The sequence below is a fragment of the Podarcis erhardii genome (genome assembly GCF_964252035.2).
Source record: "Podarcis erhardii genome assembly, chromosome: Z".
NCBI classification, from domain to species: domain Eukaryota; kingdom Metazoa; phylum Chordata; class Lepidosauria; order Squamata; family Lacertidae; genus Podarcis; species Podarcis erhardii.
In genome coordinates, this window is record NC_138504.1 from 51,948,761 (window position 1) to 51,970,962 (window position 22,202).

At 47.9% G+C, this 22,202-nt stretch overlaps 1 protein-coding gene and 1 long non-coding RNA gene across 31 annotated transcripts in view; one reads left to right on the plus strand and one right to left on the minus strand.

Moving 5' to 3' along the window:
* Nucleotides 1–22,202, plus strand: part of LOC309334312 (uncharacterized protein) — a 73,941-nt gene that overhangs the window by 51,077 nt on the left and 662 nt on the right. Inside the window, exons 1-6 of one of the 30 annotated variants that reach the window (XR_014153016.1) lie at nt 169–545; nt 5,768–5,875; nt 7,565–7,947; nt 10,862–11,050; nt 14,175–15,596; nt 19,811–20,216. Coding sequence is in view for 1 of the 30 variants with exons in the window: in XM_081848561.1 (XP_081704687.1) it covers nt 2,797–2,860; nt 5,798–5,875; nt 10,862–10,924; nt 18,254–18,316; nt 20,228–20,285 (326 nt within the window). In the remaining 29 variants the exon portion in view is untranslated. The other 29 variants (XR_014153017.1, XR_014153018.1, XR_014153023.1 and 26 more) reach the window with 29 other exon arrangements.
* On the minus strand, nt 13,757–15,561 carry LOC309334315. The gene is made up of 2 exons (XR_014153035.1): nt 15,445–15,561; nt 13,757–14,723 (listed from the first exon to the last, which is right to left on the minus strand). It is a non-coding gene; the product is annotated as an uncharacterized lncRNA (long non-coding RNA).

A 22,202-nucleotide genomic window follows, 5' to 3' on the forward strand; every position in this document is an offset into this window, starting at 1 on the left:
TTATATAAAATAAAGTGCAGCTCTCCCTTGCTTTCCCCCTCAGGCCGCCTTGAATGTCTTGAAGCGGTGCTTTTGTAACCAGCTCATTCCTCCAGATCCCAATTCCGCCACTTATTATTAATATTATTATTATTGTGAAATGAACCCTTGCGGTTCCTTCGCAGATTCCTGCCTTGCGGCGGGTTGGGCTGGATGACCCTTGGGGTCCCTTCCAGCGAGATGCACCATTAGGTGATTCTTGGGGAAGGGCTTCAGAAAGAAGAAACAAGAAAAAATAAAGAGGAAAAACACATTTCTTCCAGTTAGTCCGTATGATGGCTCCTAGGGAAGGGCGGCTCCTTTCCCACTTGAATATTTCTTCCCTTGGAATCTGGGCTAGACATACATGTTGGCTTTGATGGGGACCCCTCTTTCCCTTCTTGTGAAAATAATTGGCATTATTGATATTTCTTAGGTCTTCTCTGCTGAATTCCTGTTCTGAAAAAGAGGAGGAGGAAACTTCGCGTGATGAAGGGAGAAGAGGAGGTGGAGGAAAAGTCATGAAGGTAAAAGGGAAAAAATAGAAATATCTATTAACCTATAACATATAAGAACATTTTAAAAAAACCCACTCCTGATATATTACACCCACCCAAGTGGGGCTTGGCCTCATCCCCCGTAACCACCACAGTCCAGTACAGTAAAAATATGCTAAAACAATTTTATTTATTTGATTGGGGTAGGCTAGCACCTCCTGGCTTCACACATGTTGGTGAGGATTGTCTCCTTTTTCCTGTTCTTGTTAGGCTATCAAAAGGTGACAAAGCAATGGGTTGGAAACTTAATTTATTCAGATGAACCATTGCTTTAACCAGGTAATTACTCAAGGCACCGATTTTTCATCTATCGATTTATCCACATAATCCAACCAGAGATCCAAAAGTGGTTCACTTGCACGTTAAATCTTAAGATAAATCTTAAGATAAATGTTTTGGAAGAGGCATAAATTAAAAAAGGTAATTAATTTGCAAGCAGGTCCAGTGAATTAGAGAGGCAGTTTGTCTAATGGAGCATCCAAAACCGAGTTTGGGTCTAGAAGACCCCAGCTTTCAGGGCAACCCTCCATTGCTTAATGTTTGAATTTTTGAGCATATACTCTGAACTGAACACCACAAGAATAAATGGGGACCAGCCCCTGCTTTAGTGGGCAGCACTAAAAGCCGTTTGAGTAATTCAGATCAATAAAGTAGGAATATTTAATATTTACAAACCAGCAACTTCCCACCAGTTTGGGACACTTGCATCAGCTTGCAATGTTAAGCGAGGTGCTCTAAAGAAAAGCACTTTCTACATGTATGAGTCTTAAGAGTAGGCTCATGGTTTTTTCCTTGCCTGGAGGTTAGCATATATCTGCAACATCAGGCAGGACAAAAGGGGATGGCTTCCTGGCGGAACTGAACTTGCAGCTGCAGAAGGGGGGATTCCTGCCTTGTAGCAGGGTGGACTGGACGACCCTTGGGGTCCCTTCCTGATATATACTCACCCACTCACCCACCAGCATATGATTCTTTGGAAAGTGCTTCAGAATACAGTTTGGGGGAGATTGTGTGTGTCAGCCCTTAAAAATCAACTCTGCAATGTTCTCCACAGCAGGGTCAAAGCAAAGATTTAAGACTGTCCCGCGCTATGCACCCAGGCTCGGAGCCCCAATGGCACGGGCCTAAGTGGGCTCCGCCCCTGCAACAGGGGCCAAAACCAAAAGCCAGTTGAATCATTTACATCGAGAAATACTGGGACGGATGTATGCATTTTGGACACTTGCAGCAGTTTGTAATGTTTAGAGAGGTGTTCTAAAGAAAAACACTTTATACACTCATGAGCATTCCCTTAGAGCAGGCTCATGGTTGTTTCCTTTTCTGGAGGTATAAATGTTCTTCGCAGATGTACAATCTCCCCGAAGGCTTCAGGCCTCCTCCAGACTGTTGAAATGTCTCCTGGGGAGACTGTAAGCAGCATCTCCTCCGCTCCCAGTCAGGAAAAGGGGAGGGATGGCAAGGTGTGCTTCATGGCGCAACTTGCAGCTGCAGTTTAAAGTGCCTTAAAAGTGCCTTTTTATAGGGCAAGACTGACAGCACAACCAAGGTTGGTGTTTTTTCTCCTGCATATTCCTGCCTTGCTGTGGGCTGGGCTGGATGACCCTTGAGGTCCCTTCCAGATATAGATATATATGCAGCATCATAGGATTCTTTGGAATGTGCTTCAGAAAGAAGAAACAGAAGTAACATTCCTTTAAGTTAGTTGCATGATGGCAAAGGTGCCTCACTTTAGGCCGTGACACCTAACAGTTAAATGCTTCCACCTTTTGGTACTGTGAGCACCAAGGTTGCAGGGGGATCTCCATAAGGGACGCCCGCATATTCCTAAGAGCTGTAAAGTGCCGCACAAAAAAGAACCAGAAAAACATACCTCCCGGTTAGTTGTATGATGGCAAACAGCTTCCCCTTCCCAGCCTGCTACTTTATTCTGTCTTGCATAGCAATACAAACCATGGGTGCCTGTTTTATACTCCTAATCTTTCAGTTCATCTGAAAGAAATCAGGCCCACAGGTTTGCTGTGTTCCTTAATGTCTGATTTTGTGGATCTATTATCACCCATATGTTTCGTGCATAAGCCTACTTAGGCATGGAAAAGGAAAGGGAGGGGGAGAACGAGGATTCCTGAACTGAGTGGGCTTCCCTGCGCACGCTTCAGGGCAGAAGGGGGAGATAGAGGGAGCGCTCTACCTTCTCCCCCCAATCTGTCTTCCCTACCTAATCATGGCGGACAAGGTCCCACCTTCAGCGCCTGCCCGGAAGAGGAGCAGCACCCATACAGAGAACGGTAGGAGCCAAATTGTCCAGGGATCTTCTGGGTGAGGGTTTTCTTCACCAACACCAGTGTGCAGTGCATACACAAGTGTAGAAACGAGTCAGAATAAACAGGCTTCCAAAAAGGTATAGTCCTAATACCCTAAATTCCATAATTCTCCTAGCCCCAGGGTCACAAAGTCAGTTTTCTTTTGGGAATGCCCTGCAATGCACACCTGAGGCCGCAGGTGCAGAGAAATCTCTTTATGAGATGTTTGGTACCTCTAGACAGGTGCGCAAGAACCTGGACAATTTGGGGTTGGAGTAAAGAAGGCCACGGAAAGTCTAGTTTTTAGCTAGGGGTCAAAGGTCAGAAAGCAGGTGGTGCCGTGGGTTAAACCACAGAGCTTCGGTCTTGCCGATCAGAATCTGCGCGCTGGGGTGAGCTCCCTTTGCAGGGTCCCTGCTCCAGCCAACCTAGCAACTTGAAAGCACGTCAAAGTGCAAGGAGATAAATGGGTACTGCTCCGGCAGGAAGGTCAATGCTGTTTCTGTGCGCTGCTCTGGTTCGCCAGAAGCGGCTTAGTCATGCTGGCCCCATGACCCGGAAGCTGTGTGCCGGCATTAAAGTGAGATGTGCACTGCAACCCCAGAGTCGGCCACGACTGGACCTAATGGTCAGGGGTTCCTTTTCCTTTACCTTTGACAAAGGTCAGAAGTTGTAAGTCTGCTGTTGTAAGTCTAGCGGTTGGGGGTTGGGTCATTATTAGGGTCAGGGTTAGGGCTAGACTTGGGGTTAGGCTTAGGGGTCAGGATCAGGGCCTCCCCCTGACTGTTGAAATGCTCCCAGGGAGGATGTAAGCAGCACTTCCTCTGTTTCCAGTCAAGAATAGTGATGGCCATGTTGGCTTCATGTCTGCACTTGCAGCTTCAGGAGACGTGTGTCACTTAAGAGAACAACATTTGCTGCACAACCAAGGTTGCGGGATTGTTCCCTGTAAGGGACTCCTGCATGTTTCTGCGATGCTGCAGGTTAGACTGGATGACCCTTGGGGTCCCTTCCAGATACAGATATATATGCAGTATCATATGATTCTTTGGAATGTGCTTCAGAAAGAAGAAACAGAAATAGCATTCCTCAAAGTTGTGGGACCCAGGTTGCACTGTGGGTTAAACCACAGAGCCTAGGACTTGCCGAACAGAAGGTCAGCGGTTCAAATCCCCGCCATGGGGTGAGCTCCCGGTGCTGGCTCTTTGCTCCTTCTAACCTAGCAGTTTGAGAGCACGTCAAAGTTCAAGTAGACAAATGCTCTGGCAGGAAGGTTAATGGCGGTTCTCAAGGCCAGTAAAGAGAGATGCGTAGCGCAACCCCAGAGTCGGTCACGACTGGACCTAATGGTCGGGGTTCCTTTTAACTTTACGATGGCAAAGTTGCCTCACTTTAGACTGTGACACCTAACAGTTAAGTGCTACCACCTTTTGGTACTGTGAGCACCAAGGTTGCAGGGGGATCTCCATAAGGGACGCCTGCATATTTCTAAGAGGTGCAAAGTGCCACACAAAGAAGAACCAGAAAAACATACCTCCTGGTTAGTTGTATGATGGCCAACCACTTCCCAACAGGCTTCCCCAGAAGTATAGTCTTTATACCCTAAATGCCCTAATTCCCCTAACCCCGGGGTCAGGAAGACAGTTCTGTTTTTGGGACTGCAATGCACACCTGAGGCCGCAGGTGCAGAAGAATCTCTTTATGAGATGTTTGGTATTTCTAGACAGGTGCACAACAACCTGGACAATTTGGGGTTGGAGTAAAGAAGGTCACGGAAAGTCTAGTTTTTAACTAGGGGTCAAAGGTCAGAAAGAAGGGACACGGGTGGCGCTGTGGGTTAAACCACAGAGCCTAGGACTTGCCAATCAGAAGGTCAGTGGTTCGAATCCCCGCCATGGGGTGAGCTCCCGTTGCTCGGTCCCTGCTCCTGCCAACCTAGCAGTTTGAAAGCACGTTAAAGTGCAAGAAGAAAAATAGGTACCGCTCCGGCGGGAAGGTAAATGGCGTTTCCATGCACTGCTCTGGTTCACCAGAAGCGGCTTAGTCATGCTGGCCCTATGACCCGGAAGCTGTGCGCCGGCCAATAAATTGAGATGTGCGCCACGACTGGACCTAATGGCCAGGGGTTCCTTTACCTTTGACAATGGTCAGAAGTTGTAAGTCTGCTGTTGTAAGTCTAGCGGTTGGGGTTTGGGTCATTGTTAGGGTCGGTGTTAGGATTAGGGGTCAGGATCCGGGCCTCCCCCTGACTGTTGAAATGCTCCCAGGGAGGATGTAAGCAGCACTTCCTCTGTTTCCAGTCCAGAATAGTGATGGCCATGTTGGCTTCATGGCTGACCTTGCAGCTGCAGGAGAGGTGTGCCATTTAAGAGCGCAACATTTGCTGCACAACCAAGGTTGCGGGATTGTTCCCCATAAGGGACTCCTGCATGTTCCTGCGATGCAGCGGGTTGGGCTGGATGACCCTTGGGTCCCTTCCAGAGGTTTATATACCATCATTATTCTTTGGAAAGGGCTTCTGAAAGAAGAAAGAGAAATAGCGTTCCTTAAAGTTAGTTGCAGCCTAACACAGGAAAGTCGCCTCGCTTCCTGTGCGCTCCCTTATTCTCCTTGCACATTAATTTGAGCTTGGCAGATCCCGTGTCAGTTTTAGACTGATCCCTCTTTCAGTTCTTCTGGAATAATTCGGCCCCCCCCCCCCATTTCTCAGGCTGTATGGGGCGTGCTGAATTCCTGCTCCCAAAAAGGGGAAGGAGAAGGGGAAGCTTCGCCTGACGGAGGGAGGGAGAAGAGGGAATCTTCTGAGACCAGGTGCCAGTGCCAGGGTACTCCTGCTGCTGTCTTGTGGGGCGAGAGGGGTAAAGGGGATCTTTGGGCACAAGATCCATACAGCTCCTTTAACCAAACACCTGATTCAACCAGCAGTGTGGCAGCCAAAGGAAAGAGAAGAAAAAGAGGTAAGGCAGCTCCCAGACATCTCCATGGAGTTGCAAAAGGCAGGTTCATCTGCCTAGGTCCACCTCCATCCACCGGAAAAGCTTCTTAGCAGCAGGGAGCCAAGGGAACGGTGGGAAATACCTAGCTATATCTCTAAATCGGTAAAACCGTGCAGTCCTTGCATTTCCACAAGGCCTGGTCCTTTCCAGAGGTGCTGCCTACCTTCTTCAAAGGTGGATTTCAGGTCAAACAGCTGGTTGAAAAGTCTCTTTTCCTCTCCTCACACCCGTAACCCTGGCAACCTCCCAGAGAACAGTCTCTATTCTTCGATGGTCAGGGAGATTGCACTTTCCCACGGTCTCAAAAAATGGAAACCTTTGCATTTAGTATTCTCTTAATGCAGTTTGGGTCGGGGTGTTTGTGTGTGTCAGCCCTTAAAAATCAACAGTGCAAAGGTTTAAGACTCATCTGCTATGCATATAGGCTGGGAGGCCCAATGGCAGGAGACTAATTGGGCTGAGCCACTGCAACAGGGGCCAAAATCAAAAGCCTGTCGAATTATTTACATTGACAAATACTGACACGGATGTATGCGTTTTGGAAATTTGCAGCAGTTTGTAATGCTAAGAGAGGTGTTTTAAAGAAAAAACACTTTATACTCTCATGAGCGTTCCCTTAGAGCAGGCTCATGGTTGTTTCCTTTTCTGGAGGTAGAAATGTTCTCAGCAGATGTACAATCACCCTGAAGGCTTCAGGCCTCCTCCTGACTGTTGAAAAGCTCCTGGGGAGACTGTAAGCAGCACCTCCTCCGCTCCCAGTCAGCAAAAGGGGATGGCAGAGTCTAGGACTTGCCGATCAGATGGTCAGTGGTTTGAATACGTGCGACGGGCTGAGCTCCCTTTGCAGGGTCCTTGCTCCTGCCAACTTAGCAGTACAAGAGCACGTCAAAGTGCAAGTAGATTAATAGGTACCACTCCGACGGGGAGGTCAATGGCGTTTCCGTGCGCTGCTCTGGTTCGCCAGAAGCGGCTTAGTCATGCTGGCTCCATGACCCGGAAGCTGTACGCCAGCTTCCTCTACCAATAACGCGAGATGAGCACCACAACCCCAGAGTTGGCCGTGACTGCACCTAATGGTCAGGGGTCTCTTTATCTTTGACAAAGGTCAGAAGTTGTAAGTCTGCTGTTGTAAGTCTAGCGGTTGGGTTTTGGGTCATTATTAGGGCTGGGGTTAGGGGTAAGGGCCTCCCGCTGACTGTTGAAATGCTCCCAGGGAGGATGTAAGCAGCACCTCCTCTGTTTACAGTGCAGAATATTGGATGGCCATGTTGGCTTCATGGCTGAACTTGCAGCTGCAGGAGAGGTGGGGATCCCTGAGCTATAATTAAGCAGCCTTCAAAGTGCCATTTAAGAGCGCAACATTTGCTGCACAACCAAGGTTGCGGGATTGTTCCCCGTAAGGGAGTCCTGCATGTTCCTGCGATGCAGTGGGTTAGACTGGATGACCCCTGAGGTCCCTTCCAGAGGTTTATATTCCATCATTATTCTTTGGAAAGGGCTTCAGAAAGAAGAAAAAGAAATAGCATTCCTTAAAGTTAGTTGCAGCCTAACCCAGGAAAGTCGTCTCTCTTCCTGTGAGCTCCCTTATTCTTCCCTACACATTAATTGGAGCTTGGCAGATCCTGTGCCTCTTTTTACACAAACTCCTCTTTCAGATCTTCTGGAAAAAATCCGCCCCCCTGTTATTTCCCAGGTTTCTATGGGCTGTGCTGAATTCTTGCTCCCAAAAAGGGGGAGGAGGAAGGAGGAAGTTTCACCATACAGAGGGAGGGAGAAGAGGGGCTCTCTTGTTGCTTCCTTGTGGGGTGAGAGGTGGAAAGGGGATCATTTGAGACTAGTCCCAAACACCACCTTTAACCAAACACCTGATTCGCCCAGCAGCTTGGCAGCGAAAGAAAGAGAAGAAAAAGAGGCAAGGCAGCAGTGGAAAAAGATGGGTTGCCTGCATGGGCTTTGCTTTATTCCTTTATGTCGAATGCTACATCTGCCTAAGTCCACTTCCGTCCACTGGAAAAGCTTCTTAGCAGCAAGGAGTAAAGGGAACGGTGGGAAATACCTAGCTATCTCTCTAAATTGGTAAGACCGCACAGTCCCCACACTTCCACAAGGCCTGGTCCATTCTAGAGGTGGATTTCAGCTCAAGCAGCTGGTTGAAGTTTCTCTTTTCCTCTCCTCACACCCTCCCAGAGAACAGTCTCTATTCCTCAATGGCCAGGGAGATTGTATTTTCTCACGGTCGCTCAAAAAAATGAAACCCTAGCATTTAGTAATCTCTTAATACAGTTTTGGGGTGTGTTTGTGTGTGTCAGCCCTTAAAAATAAATGGTGCAAAGATTTAAGACTGTCCCCCGCTGTGCACCTAGGCAGGGAGCCCCAATGGCACAAGACTAAGTGGGCTGAGCCCCTGCAACGGGCCAAAACCAAAAACCAATTGAATCATTTACATTGATAAATACTGGCACGTACGTATGCGTTTTGGAAATTTGCAGCAGTTTGTAATGCTAAGAGGTGTTTTAAAGAAAAAACACTTTATACACTTATGAGCGTTCCCTTAGAGCAGGTTCATGGTTGTTTCCTTTTCTGGAGGCATAAATGTTCTTAGCAGATGTACAATCCCCCCCGAAGGCTTCAGGCCTCCTCCTGACTGTTGAAATGCTCCTGGGCAGACTGTAAGCAGCACCTCCTCTGCTCCCAGTCAGCAAAAGGGGAGGGATGGCAAGCTGTGCTTCATGGCGCAACTTGCAGCTGCAGTTTAAAGTGCCTTAAAAGTGCCCTTTCATAGGGCAAGACTGACGGCACAACCAAGTTTGGTTGTTTCTCCTGCAGATTCTTACCTTTCAGTGGGTTTGGCTGGATGACCCTTGGGGTCCTTTCCAGATATAGATATATATGCAGTATCATATGATAGTTTGGAATGTACTTCAGAAAGAATTAATAGAAATAGCATTCTTTTAAGTTACGGGACGCGGTTGGCGCTGTGTGTTAAACCACAGAGCCTAGAACTTTGCGATCAGAAAGTCGGCGTTTCGAATCTGCGCAACGGGGTGAGCTCCTCTTGGTTGATCCCTGCTCCTGCCAACCTGGCAGCTTGAAAGCACGCCAAAGTGGAAGTATATAAATGGGTAGCGCTTCGGCGGGATGGTAAACGCCATTTCCGTGCGCTGCTCTGGTTCGCCAGAAGCGGCTTAGTCATGCTGGCCACATGACCTGGAAGCTGTACGCCAGCTCCCTCTACCAATAAAGCGAGATGAGCGCTGCAGTCCCAGAGTTGGTAATGACTGGACCTAATGGTCAGGGGTCCTTTTGCCTTTGACAAAGGGCAGACGTTGTAAGTCTGCTGTTGTAAGTGTAGGTGTTGGGGTCGTTATTAGAGTCGGGGTTAGGGGTTAGGGCCTCCCCTTGACAGTTGAAATGCTCCCAGGGAGGATGTAGGAGAGGTGTGGATCCCTAGACTATACCTAAGCAAACTGAAGTGCCATTTAAGAGGGCAATATTTGCTGTGCAACCAAGGTTTCAAGATTGTTCCCCCTAAGGGACTCCTGCATTTTCCTGCGTTGCAGCGGGTTGGACTGGATGACCCTTGGGGTCCCTTCCAGAGGTTTATATTCCATCATTATTCTTTGGAAAGGGCTTCAGAAAGAAGAAAGAGAAATAGCGTTCCTTAAAGTTAGTTGTATGATGGGAAAGTCGCCTCACTTCCTATGAGCTCCCTTATTGAATAATTGCACATTACATCACATTAGTTTGAGCTTGGTCATATCCTCTGCCTGTTTGTACACAGACCCCTCTTTCAGTTCTGTAAAAAATCTGCCCCTCTGTTATTTCTCAGGTCTCTGTGGCGTGCTGAATTCCTGCTCCGAAAAAGGGGGAGGAGAAGGAAGGGGGCGGCTTTGCGGGACAAAGAGAGGGAGAAGAGTGGCCAGAGGGGATATGGGGAGATTTTGAGACAAAATCCAAACAGCTCCTTTTCCTCTCCTCACACCCTCCCAGAAAACAGTCTCTATTCCTCAATGATCAGGGAGATTGCATTTTCCCACGGTCTCTCCAGATATTGAAACCCTAGCATTTAGTAATCTCTTAATGCAGTTTTGGGGTTTGTTTGTGTCAGTCATTAAAAATCAAGTGTGCAAAGATTTAAGAATGTCCCCCGCTATGTACCTAGGCTGGGAGCATCAACGGCACAAGACTTAGTGGGCTGAGCCCCTGCAACAGGGGCCAAAATCGAAAGCCAGTTGAATCATTTACATCGAGAAATACTGGCACGTATGTATGCGTTTTGGAAATTTGCAGCAGTTTGTAATGTTAAGAGAGGTGTTTTAAAGAAAAAACACTTTATACACTTATGAGCGTTCCCTTAGAGCAGGTTCATTGTTTTTTCCTTTTCTGGAGGTTTAAATGTTCTCAGCAGATGCACAATCACCCCGAAGGCTTCAGGCCTCTTCCTGACTGTTGAAATGCTCCTGGGGAGACTGTAAGCAGCACCTCCTCTGCTCCCAGTCAGGAAAAGGGGAGGGATGGCAAGGTGTGCTTCATGGCGCAACTTGCAGCTGCAGTTTAAAGTGCCTTAAAAGTGCCCTTTCATAGGGCAAGACTGACAGCACAACCAAGGTTGGTGTTTTTTCTCCTGTATATTCCCACCTTCCCGTAGGTTGGGCTGGATGACCCTTGAGGTCCCTTCCAGATACAGATATATATTCAACATATGATTCTTTGGAATGTGATTCCAAAAGAAGAAACAGAAGTTTGTGGAGTAAATGATGCAGTACAAACGATGGGTGCCTCTTTCATACTCCTACTCTTTCAGTTCAGTTCTTTCAGATTTTGTGGATTTATTATCACCAATATATTTCGGGCATAAGCCTAGTTAGGCATGGAAAACGAAAGGGAGGGGGAAAACGAGGATTCCTGAAGTGAGTGGGCAGAAGGGGGAGACGGAGAGAAAGCTCTGCCTTCTCCCCCCTAATCTGTCTTCCCTCCGTAATCACAACAGACAAGGCCTTCATCCCACCTCCAGCGCCTGCCCGGAAGAGGAGCAGCACCCATACAGACAACGGTAGGAGCCAAATTGTCTTGGGATCCTCTGGGTTTGAGGGGTTGAGCGTTGGGACGGGACCCCTGTCTCCTGAAGCAGTGCGTTTTCACCATGATTGGCCTGTGGTTTCCTTCACCAACACCAATGGCAGAATAAACAGGCTTCTAAAAAAAATGAAAGTCTTTATCCCCTAACCCTAATTCCCCTAACCCTTGGGTCTGGAAGGTAGTTTTGTTTTGCGACTGCCCTGCAATGCACACCTGAGGCTGCTGGTGCAGAGAAATCTCTTTGAGATGTTTTCCCTAATGAAAATGGTACTTCTAGCCTGATGTAAAACAACCTGGACAATTTGGGGTTGGAGTAATGAAGGCCACTGAAAGTCTAATTGTTAAACTAGGGGTCAAAAGTCAGAAAAAAGGGACGCAGGTGGCACTGTGGGTTAAACCACAGAGCCTAGGACTTGCCAATCAGATGGTGGTTCAAATCCCCACGACAAGGTGAACTGCCGTTGCTCGGTCCCTGCTCCTGCCAACCTAGCATTTTGAAAGTGTTTATGTGCGTTGCTCTGGTTCGCCAGAAGCCTCTTACATGACCCGTTGTACGCTGGCTCCTGCCAACAAAGCGAGATGCGCACCTCAGCCCCAGAGTTGGTACACGACTGGACCTAATGGTCAGGTGCCCTTTTGCTTTTGACAAAGGTCAGATGTTGTAAGTCTGCTGTTGTAAGTGTAGGCGTTAAGGTTTGGGTCATTGTTAGGGTTGGGGTTAGGCTTGGGGGTCAGGGTCAGGGCCTCCCCCTGACTGTTGAGATGCTCCCAGGGAGGATGTAAGCAGCACTTCCTCTGTTTCCAGTCAAGAATAGTGGATGGCCATGCTGGCTTCCTGGCTGCAGTAGAGGTGTGCCATTTAAGAGCGCAACATTTGCTGCACAACCAAGGTTGTGGGATTGTTCTCCGTAAGGGACTCTTGCATTTTCCTGTGTTGCAGCGGGTTGGGCTGGATGACCCTTGGGGTCCCTTCCCGAGGTTTATATACCATCATTATTATTTGGTAAGGGCTTCAGAAAGAGGAAAGAGAAATAGCATTAAATGTTCCTAGGAGATTTACAACCACCCCGAAGGCTGCTGGCCTCCCCTTGACTGTTGAAAAGCTCCTGGGGAGACTGTAAGCAGCATCTCCACTCCCAGTCAGGAAAAGGGGATAGCAAGGTGTGCTTCATGGCGCAACTTGCAGCTACAGTTTAAATTGCCTTAAAAGTGTGATTGACATTATTGATATTTCTTAGGTCTGCTCTGCTGAATTCCTGTTCTGGCAAGTAGGAGGAGGGAACTTCGCGTGATGAAGGGAGAAGAGGAGGTGGAGGAAAAGTCATGAAGGTAAAAGGGAAAAAACCAGAAAGACATATTAACATATAACATATCGGAACATTTTTAAACAACCCCACTCCTGATATATTACACCTATCGAAGTGGGGCTTGGCCTCATCCACCCTAACCACCACAGTACAGTACAGTAAAAATACAGTAAAATAATTTTATTTATTTGATTGTGGTAGGCTAGCACCTCCTGGCTTCACCCATTTTGGTGAGGCTTGTCTCCTTTTTCCTGTTCTTTTTCCTGTTCTATTGAAAGGTGACAAAGCAATGTGTTTTTGAAACTTAATTTCTTCTGATGAACCATTGCTTTAACCAGGTAATTACTCAAGGCACTGATTCTTTCACCTATTGATTTATTCACATAATCCAAGCGGAGATTAATTAGCATCCCAAAGTGGTACACTTGCACGTTAAATCTTAAGATAAATGTTTTGGAAGAGGCATAAATTAAAAAAGATAATTTATTTGCAAGGAAGCCCAGTGAATTAGAGAGGCAGTGAGCTGGCTGATTGGTCTAATGGAGCATCCCTAAACCCAGTTTGGGTCTAGAAGACCTCAGCCTGAAGGGCCACCCTCCATTGCTTTCTGTTTGACTTTTTGAGCAGATACTCAGAATTGAACATCAGCAGAAGAAATGGGGATCAGCCCCCGCTGTAGTGGCCAGCACTAGAAGCCGTTTGAGTAATTCAGATTAATAAAGTCCGAATAGTTAATAATTACAAAACAGCAACTGGACACCAGTTTTAGACACTTGCATCAGCTTGCAATGTCAAGAGAGGTGCTCTAAAGAAAAGCACTTTATACCCTCATGAGCGTTCCCTTAGAGCAGGCTCAGGGTGGTTTCCTTTTTCTGGAGGTATAAATGTTCTCAGCAGACGTACAATCACCCCAAAGGCTTCAGGCCTCCTCCTGACTCTTGAAAAGCTCCTGGGGAGACTGTAAGCAGTCCTCCTCCGCTCCCAGTCAGGAAAAGGGGAGGGATGGCAAGGTGTGCTTCATGGCGCAACTTGCAGCTGCAGTTTAAAGTGCCTTAAAAGTGCCCTTTCATAGGGCAAGACTGACAGCACAACCAAGGTTGGTGGTTCTGCATATTCCTGCCTTGCAGTGGGCTGGGCTGGATGACCCTTGAGGTCCCTTCCAGATATAGATATATATGCAGCATCATAGGATTCTTTGGAATGTGCTTCAGAAAGAAGAAACAGAAGTAACATTCCTTTAAGTTAGTTGCATGATGGCAAAGGTGCCTCACTTTAGGCCGTGACACCTAACAGTTAAATGCTTCCACCTTTTGGTACTGTGAGCACCAAGGTTGCAGGGGGATCTCCATAAGGGACGCCTGCATATTCCTAAGAGCTGCAAAGTGCCGCACAAAAAAGAACCAGAAAAACATACCTCCCGGTTAGTTGTATGATGGCAAACAGCTTCCCCTTCCCAGCCTGCTACTTTATTCTGTCTTGCATAGCAATACAAACCATGGGTGCCTGTTTTATACTCCTAATCTTTCAGTTCATCTGAAAGAAATCAGGCCCACAGGTTTGCTGTGTTCCTTAATGTCTGATTTTGTGGATCTATTATCACCCATATGTTTCGTGCATAAGCCTACTTAGGCATGGAAAAGGAAAGGGAGGGGGAGAACGAGGATTCCTGAACTGAGTGGGCTTCCCTGCGCACGCTTCAGGGCAGAAGGGGGAGATAGAGGGAGCGCTCTACCTTCTCCCCCCAATCTGTCTTCCCTACCTAATCATGGCGGACAAGGTCCCACCTTCAGCGCCTGCCCGGAAGAGGAGCAGCACCCATACAGAGAACGGTAGGAGCCAAATTGTCCAGGGATCTTCTGGGTGAGGGTTTTCTTCACCAACACCAGTGTGCAGTGCATACACAAGTGTAGAAACGAGTCAGAATAAACAGGCTTCCAAAAAGGTATAGTCCTAATACCCTAAATTCCATAATTCTCCTAGCCCCAGGGTCACAAAGTCAGTTTTCTTTTGGGAATGCCCTGCAATGCACACCTGAGGCCGCAGGTGCAGAGAAATCTCTTTATGAGATGTTTGGTACCTCTAGACAGGTGCGCAAGAACCTGGACAATTTGGGGTTGGAGTAAAGAAGGCCACGGAAAGTCTAGTTTTTAGCTAGGGGTCAAAGGTCAGAAAGCAGGTGGTGCCGTGGGTTAAACCACAGAGCTTCGGTCTTGCCGATCAGAATCTGCGCGCTGGGGTGAGCTCCCTTTGCAGGGTCCCTGCTCCAGCCAACCTAGCAACTTGAAAGCACGTCAAAGTGCAAGGAGATAAATGGGTACTGCTCCGGCAGGAAGGTCAATGCTGTTTCTGTGCGCTGCTCTGGTTCGCCAGAAGCGGCTTAGTCATGCTGGCCCCATGACCCGGAAGCTGTGTGCCGGCATTAAAGTGAGATGTGCACTGCAACCCCAGAGTCGGCCACGACTGGACCTAATGGTCAGGGGTTCCTTTTCCTTTACCTTTGACAAAGGTCAGAAGTTGTAAGTCTGCTGTTGTAAGTCTAGCGGTTGGGGGTTGGGTCATTATTAGGGTCAGGGTTAGGGCTAGACTTGGGGTTAGGCTTAGGGGTCAGGATCAGGGCCTCCCCCTGACTGTTGAAATGCTCCCAGGGAGGATGTAAGCAGCACTTCCTCTGTTTCCAGTCAAGAATAGTGATGGCCATGTTGGCTTCATGTCTGCACTTGCAGCTTCAGGAGACGTGTGTCACTTAAGAGAACAACATTTGCTGCACAACCAAGGTTGCGGGATTGTTCCCTGTAAGGGACTCCTGCATGTTTCTGTGATGCTGCAGGTTAGACTGGATGACCCTTGGGGTCCCTTCCAGATACAGATATATATGCAGTATCATATGATTCTTTGGAATGTGCTTCAGAAAGAAGAAACAGAAATAGCATTCCTCAAAGTTGTGGGACCCAGGTTGCACTGTGGGTTAAACCACAGAGCCTAGGACTTGCCGAACAGAAGGTCAGCGGTTCAAATCCCCGCCATGGGGTGAGCTCCCGGTGCTGGCTCTTTGCTCCTTCTAACCTAGCAGTTTGAGAGCACGTCAAAGTTCAAGTAGACAAATGCTCTGGCAGGAAGGTTAATGGCGGTTCTCAAGGCCAGTAAAGCGAGATGCGTAGCGCAACCCCAGAGTCGGTCACGACTGGACCTAATGGTCGGGGGTCCTTTTACCTTTACGATGGCAAAGTTGCCTCACTTTAGACTGTGACACCTAACAGTTAAGTGCTACCACCTTTTGGTACTGTGAGCACCAAGGTTGCAGGGGGATCTCCATAAGGGACGCCTGCATATTTCTAAGAGGTGCAAAGTGCCACACAAAGAAGAACCCTAAATGCCCTAATTCCCCTAACCCCGGGGTCAGGAAGACAGTTCTGTTTTTGGGACTGCAATGCACACCTGAGGCCGCAGGTGCAGAAGAATCTCTTTATGAGATGTTTGGTACTTCTAGACAGGTGCACAACAACCTGGACAATTTGGGGTTGGAGTAAAGAAGGTCACGGAAAGTAGTTTTTAACTAGGGGTCAAAGGTCAGAAAGAAGGGACACGGGTGGCGCTGTGGGTTAAACCACAGAGCCTAGGACTTGCCAATCAGAAGGTCAGTGGTTCGAATCCCCGCCATGGGGTGAGCTCCCGTTGCTCGGTCCCTGCTCCTGCCAACCTAGCAGTTTGAAAGCACGTTAAAGTGCAAGAAGAAAAATAGGTACCGCTCCGGCGGGAAGGTAAATGGCGTTTCCATGCACTGCTCTGGTTCACCAGAAGCGGCTTAGTCATGCTGGCCCCATGACCCGGAAGCTGTGCGCCAGCCAATAAAGTGAGATGTGCGCCACGACTGGACCTAATGGTCACGGGTCCCTTTACCTTTGACAATGGTCAGAAGTTGTAAGTCTGCTGTTGTAAGTCTAGCGGTTGGGGTTTGGGTAATTATTAGGGTCGGTGTAAGGCTTAGGGGTCAGGATCCGGGCCTCCCCCTGACTGTTGAAATGCTCCCAGGGAGGATGTAAGCAGCACTTCCTCTGTTTCCAGTCCAGAATAGTGATGGCCATGTTGGCTTCATGGCTGAACTTGCAGCTGCAGAGAGGTGTGCCATTTAAGAGGGAAACATTTGCTGCACAACCAAGGTTGCGGGATTGTTCCCCATAAGGGACTCCTGCGTTGCAGCGGGTTGGACTGGATGACCCTTGGGGTCCCTTCCAGAGGTTTATATTCCATCATTATTCTTTGGAAAGGGCTTCAGAAAGAGAAATAGCGTTCCTTAAAGAAGGTTCCAGCCTAACACAAGAAAGTTGCCTCGCTTCCTGTGAGCTCCCTTATTCTTCCTTGCACATTAATTTGAGCTTGGCAGATCCTGTGTCAGTTTTACACTGATCCCTCTTTCAGTTCTTCTGGAATAATTCGCCCCCCCCTTATTTCTCAGGCTGTATGGGCTGTGGTGAATTCCTGCTCCCAAAAAGTGGAAGGAGAAGGAAGGGGGCAGTTTTGCGTGACAAGGGAGGGAGAAGAGTGGCGAGAGCGGTAAAGGGCATCTTTTGAGAGGAGATCCAAAGACCTCCTTTAACCAAACACCTGATTCGCCCAGCAGCGTGGCAGTGAAAGGAAAGAGAAGAAAAAGAGGCAAGGCAGCAGTGGAAAAAGATGGGTTTCCTGCATGGGCTCTGCTTTATTCCTTAATGTCGAATGCTACATCTTCCTAAGTCCACTACTACTCACCGGAAAAGCTTCTTAGCCGCAAGGAGCCAAGGGAACGGTGGGAAATACCTAGCTATCTTTCTAAATCGGCAAGACCACACAGTCCCCACACTTCCACAAGGCCTGGTCCTTTCTAGAGGCGCAGCCTGCCTTCTCCAAAGGTGGATTTCTGCTCAAACAGCTGGTTGAAGTGTCTCTTTTCCTATCCTCACACCCTCCCAGAGAACAGTCTCTATACCTCGATTGTCAGGGAGATTGTATTTTCTCACGTCTCTCCAGATAGTGTACCCCTTTCATTTACTAATCTCTTAATGCAGTTTTGGGGTGTGTTTGTGTGTGTCGGCCCTTAAAAATCAAGTGTGCAAAGATTTAAGCCTGTCCCCCGCTATGCACCTCGGCTGGGAGCCCCAATGGCACGAGACTAAGTGGCCTGAGCCCCTGCAACAGGGGCCAAAATCAAAAGCCAGTTGAATCATTTACATTGATAAATACTGGCACGTACGTATGCGTTTTGGAAATTTGCAGCAGTTTGTAATGCTAAGAGAGGTGTTTTAAAGAAAAAATACTTTATACCCTTATGAGCGTTCCCTTAGAGCAGGCTCATGGTTGTTTCCTTTTCTGGAGGTATAAATGTTCTTAGCAGATGTACAATCCCCCCCCCCGAAGGCTTCAGGCCTCCTCCTGACTGTTGAAAAGCTCCTGGGGAGACTGTAAGCAGCACCTCCTGCGCTCCCAGTCAGGAAAAGGGGAGGGATGGCAAGGTGTGCTTCATGGCGCAACTTGCAGCTGCAGTTTAAAGTGCCTTAAAAGTGCCCTTTCATAGGGCAAGAATGACAGCACAACCAAGGTTGGTGGTTCTGCATATTCCTGCCTTGCAGTGGGCTGGGCTGGATGACCTTTGGGGTCCAGCTTCATAGGATTCTTTGGTATCTGCTTCAGAAAGAAGAAACAGAAGTTTGTGGAATAAACGATGCAGTGCAAACGATGGGTGCCTCTTTTATACTCCCACTCTTTCAGTTCATCTGAAAGAAATCATGCCCACTGATAAATTCTCTGTGCTTCGTTCATTATTGTCAGATTGTGTGGATTTATTATCACCCATATGTTTTGGGCGCAAGTCTATTTATGCACAGTAAACGAAAGGGTTGGGGAAAACGAGGATTCCTGATGTGAGTCGTCTTCCCTGCGCACACTTCTTGGCAGAAGGGGGAGACGGAGAGAAAGCTCTGCCTTCTCCCCCCTAATCTGTCTTCCCTCCCTAATCATGACAGACAAGGCCTTCATCCCACCTTCAGCGCCTGCCCAGAAGAGGAGGAGCACCCATACAGAGAACGGTAGGAGCCAAAATGTCTTGGGATATCCTGGGTTTCAGAGGGTGAGCATTGGGATGGGACCCCTGTCTCCTGAAGCATTGGGCTTGCACCAGGATCTGTCTACGTTTTCCTTCACCAACACACAACTGCAGTGCACACACAACTGTAGAAACGAGTCATAATAAACAGGCTTCCAAAGCATTATAGTCTTTATCCCCTTACGCAAATTCCCCTAAGCCCGGTGTCAGGAATATAGTTTTGTTTTGAGATGCCATGAAATGCACACCTGCCCATGTTCTAAGACTGCAGCTGGGGGCAAATCTCTTTATGAGATGTCTCCCCTTATGAAAATGCTACTTCTAGCCAGATGCTCAACAAGCTGGGCAATTGGGAGTTGGAGTAAAGAAGGCCATGGAAAATAGTTTTTAAGTAGTGGTCAAAGGTCAGAAAATAGGGGTGTGGGTGGCGCTGTGGATCAAGGCACAGAGTCTAGGACTTGCCAATCAGAAGGTTGGCGGTTTGAGTCCCCGAAACCGGGTGTGCTCCTGTTGCTAGGTCCCTGCTCCTTCCAACCTAGCATTTTGAAAGTTTCTGTGAGCTGCTCTGGTTTGTCAGGAGCCTCTTACACGACTCAGAAGTTGTAAGTCTGCTGTTGTAAATAGCGGTTGGGGCTTGGGTCATTATTAGGGTTGGTGTTAGGTTTAGGGGTCAGGATCCGGGCCCCCCCCCCGACTGTTGAAATGTTCCCAGGGTGATGCAAGTAGCACGTCCTCTGTTTCCAGTCAAGAATAGTGGATGGCCATGTTGGCTTCCTGGCTGAACTTGCAGCTGCAGGAGAGGTGTGCCATTTAAGAGGGAAACATGCACAAACTAAGGTTGCAGGGTTGTTCCCCGTAAGGGACTCTTGCATGTTCCTGCGATGGTGCAGGTTGGACTGGATGACCCTTTGGGTCCCTTCCAGAGGCTTATATTCCATCATTATTTGGAAAGGCCTTCAGAAAGAAGAAACCAATAGTGTTAAATGTTTTCAGCAGATGTACAACCACCCTGAAGGCTTCAGGCCTCCTCCCGACTGTTGAAAAGTTCCTGGGGAGACTGTAAGCAGCACCTCCGCCGCTCCCAGTCAGGAAAAGGGGAGGGATGGCAAGGTGTGCTTCATGGCCCAACTTGCAGCTGCAGTTTAAAGTGCCTTAAAAGTGCCCTTTCATAGGGCAAGACTGACGGCACAACCAAGGTTGGTTTTTTTCCTCCTGCATATTCCTGCCTTGCAGTGGGCTGGGCTGGATGACCCTTGAGGTCCCTTCCAGATATAGATATATATGCAGCATCATAGGATTCTTTCGAATGTGGTAGAGAAAGAATAAAAATAGTATTCCTTTAAGTTAGTTGTATGATGGGAAAGTTTCTTCACTTTAGGCTGTGACACTTAACAGTTAAATGCTTCCACCTTTCGGTACTGAGAGCACCAAGGTTGCAGGGGGATCTGCATAAGGGATACTTGCATATTTCTAAGAGCTAGAAAGTGCCACAGAAAGAATAAGCAGTAAAACATACCTCCAGATTAGTTGTATGATGGCCAACCACTTTTCCTTCACTGGCAGCTACTTTATTCTGTCTTGCATAGCAATACAAACGATGGATGCCTGTTTCATATTTCTACTCTTTCAGTTCATCTGAAAGAAATCACCCACTGATATTTCTATGTATGGGCTTTGCTTTGTTCCTTAATGTCAAATTTTGTGCATTCATAATCACTCACGTGTTTTGTTCATAAGGCTACTTGGGCATGGAAAGGGAATGGGTGGGAGGAATGAGGACTCCTGATGTGAGTGGGTTTCCCTGCACACACTTCTCGGCAGAAGGGGGAGACGGAGGGAAAGCTCTGCCTTCTCCCCCCTAATCTGTCATCCCTCCCTAATCATGACAGACAAGGCCTTCATCCCACCTTCAGCGCCTGCCTAGAAGAGGAGGAGCACCCATACAGAGAACGGTAGGAGCCAAAATGTCTTGAGGTCTTCTGGGTTTGAGAGGGTGAGCGTTGGGACGGGACCCCTGTCTCCTGAAGCATTGGGCTTGCACCAGGGTCGGTCTGCGTTTTCCTTCAACACACAACTGCAGTGCACACACAACTAGAAATGAGTCATAATAAACAGGCTTCCAAAAAATTATAGTCTCTTTTCCCTAACTCTAATTTCCCTAACCCTTGTGTCAGGAAGAGTTTTCTTTTTGGGAGTGACCTGCAATACATGTCTGAGGCCGCAGACACTGAGAAATCTGTTTAGGAGATGTCTTCTCTAATGAAAAAATGGTATTTCTCGCCAAATGCACAGGAAACAGGACAATTTCAGGTTGGAGTAAAGAAGGCCAAAGGAGGTAGTTTTTAACTAGGGTTCAAAGGTCAGAAAGGGGATGCATGTTTCGCTCTGCGTTAAACCACGCAACCTGGGATTTGCGGATTAGAAGGTTGAGAGTCTGAATCTGCATGATGGGATTACTTCCCTTTGCGGGGGGGGGGGGGGGTTTGCTCCTGCCAGCCTATCAGTTGGAATGCACGTCAAAGTGCAAGGAGTTAAACTGGTACTGTTCCTGCGTTGCAGCAGGTTGTACTGGATGACCCTTGGGGTCCCTTCCAGAGGTTTATATACCATCATTATACTTTGGAAAGGAAGAGAAATAGCATTAAATGTTCCTAGCAGATGTAGAATCCTCCCCAATGGCTCCAGGCCTAATCCTGACTGTTGAAATGCTCCGGGGGAGACTGTAAGCAGCACTTCCTCCGCTCCCAGTCAGTAAACGGGGATTGCCATGTTGGCTTCATGGCTGAACTTGCAGCTGCAGTAGAGGTGCGCCATTTAAGAGTCCAACATTTGCTGCACTCCTTAACCCTAGCTGCAGTTTAAAGTGCCTTAATGCCCTTTCAAAGGGCAAGATTTGCAGCACAAACAACTTTTGCAGCAGTGTATTGGGCTGGATGGCCCTTTAGGTCCCTTCCAGATATAGATAAATACACCATCATGTGATTCTTCAGAACGTGCTTCAGAAAGAAGAAACTGAAAGAGCAATAGTTGTATGATGGGAAAGTTTCTTCACTTTAGGCTGTGACACTTAATAGTTAAATGCTTCCACCTTTCGGTACTGTGAGCACCAAGGTTGCAGGAGGATCACCATAAGGGCCGCTTGCACATTCCTAAGAGCTAGAAAGTGCCACACACAGAATAAGCAGGAAAACATACCTCCAGGTTAGTTGTATGGTGGCCAACCACTTTGCCTCCACTTCCACTGGGTTTGTGTTTGTGTTCGGGGTTAGGGTTAGGGGTCAGGGCCTTCCCCTGACTGTTGAAATGCTCCCAGGGAGGATGTAAACAGCATGTCCTTTGTTTCCAGTACAGAATAGTGCACGGCCATGCTGGCTTCATGACTGAACTTGCAGCTTCAGGAGATGAGCCATTTAAGAGAGCAACATTTGCTGCAGAACCAAGGTTGCAGGATTGTTCTCCGTAAGGGTCTCCTGCATTTTCCTGGGCTGCAGTGGGTTGTGCTGGATGACCCTTGGTGTCCCTTCCAGAGGTTTATATCATTCTTTGGAAAAGGGCTTCAGAAAGAAGAAAGAAATAGCATTAAATGTTCTTAAAAGATTTACAACCACCCTGAAGGCTTCAGGCCTCCTCCTGACTGTTGAAATGCTCTTGTGGAGACTAAGCAGCACCTCCTCTGCTCCCAGTCAGGAAAAGGGGAGGGATGGCAAGGTGTGCTTCATGGCCCAACTTGCAGCTGCAGTTTAAAGTGCCTTTAAAAGTGCCTTTTTATAGGGCAAGACTGACAGCACAACCAAGGTTGGTGGTTCTCCTGCATGTTCCTGCCTAGCAGTGGGTTTGGGTGGATGAACTTTGGGGTCCTTTCAATATAT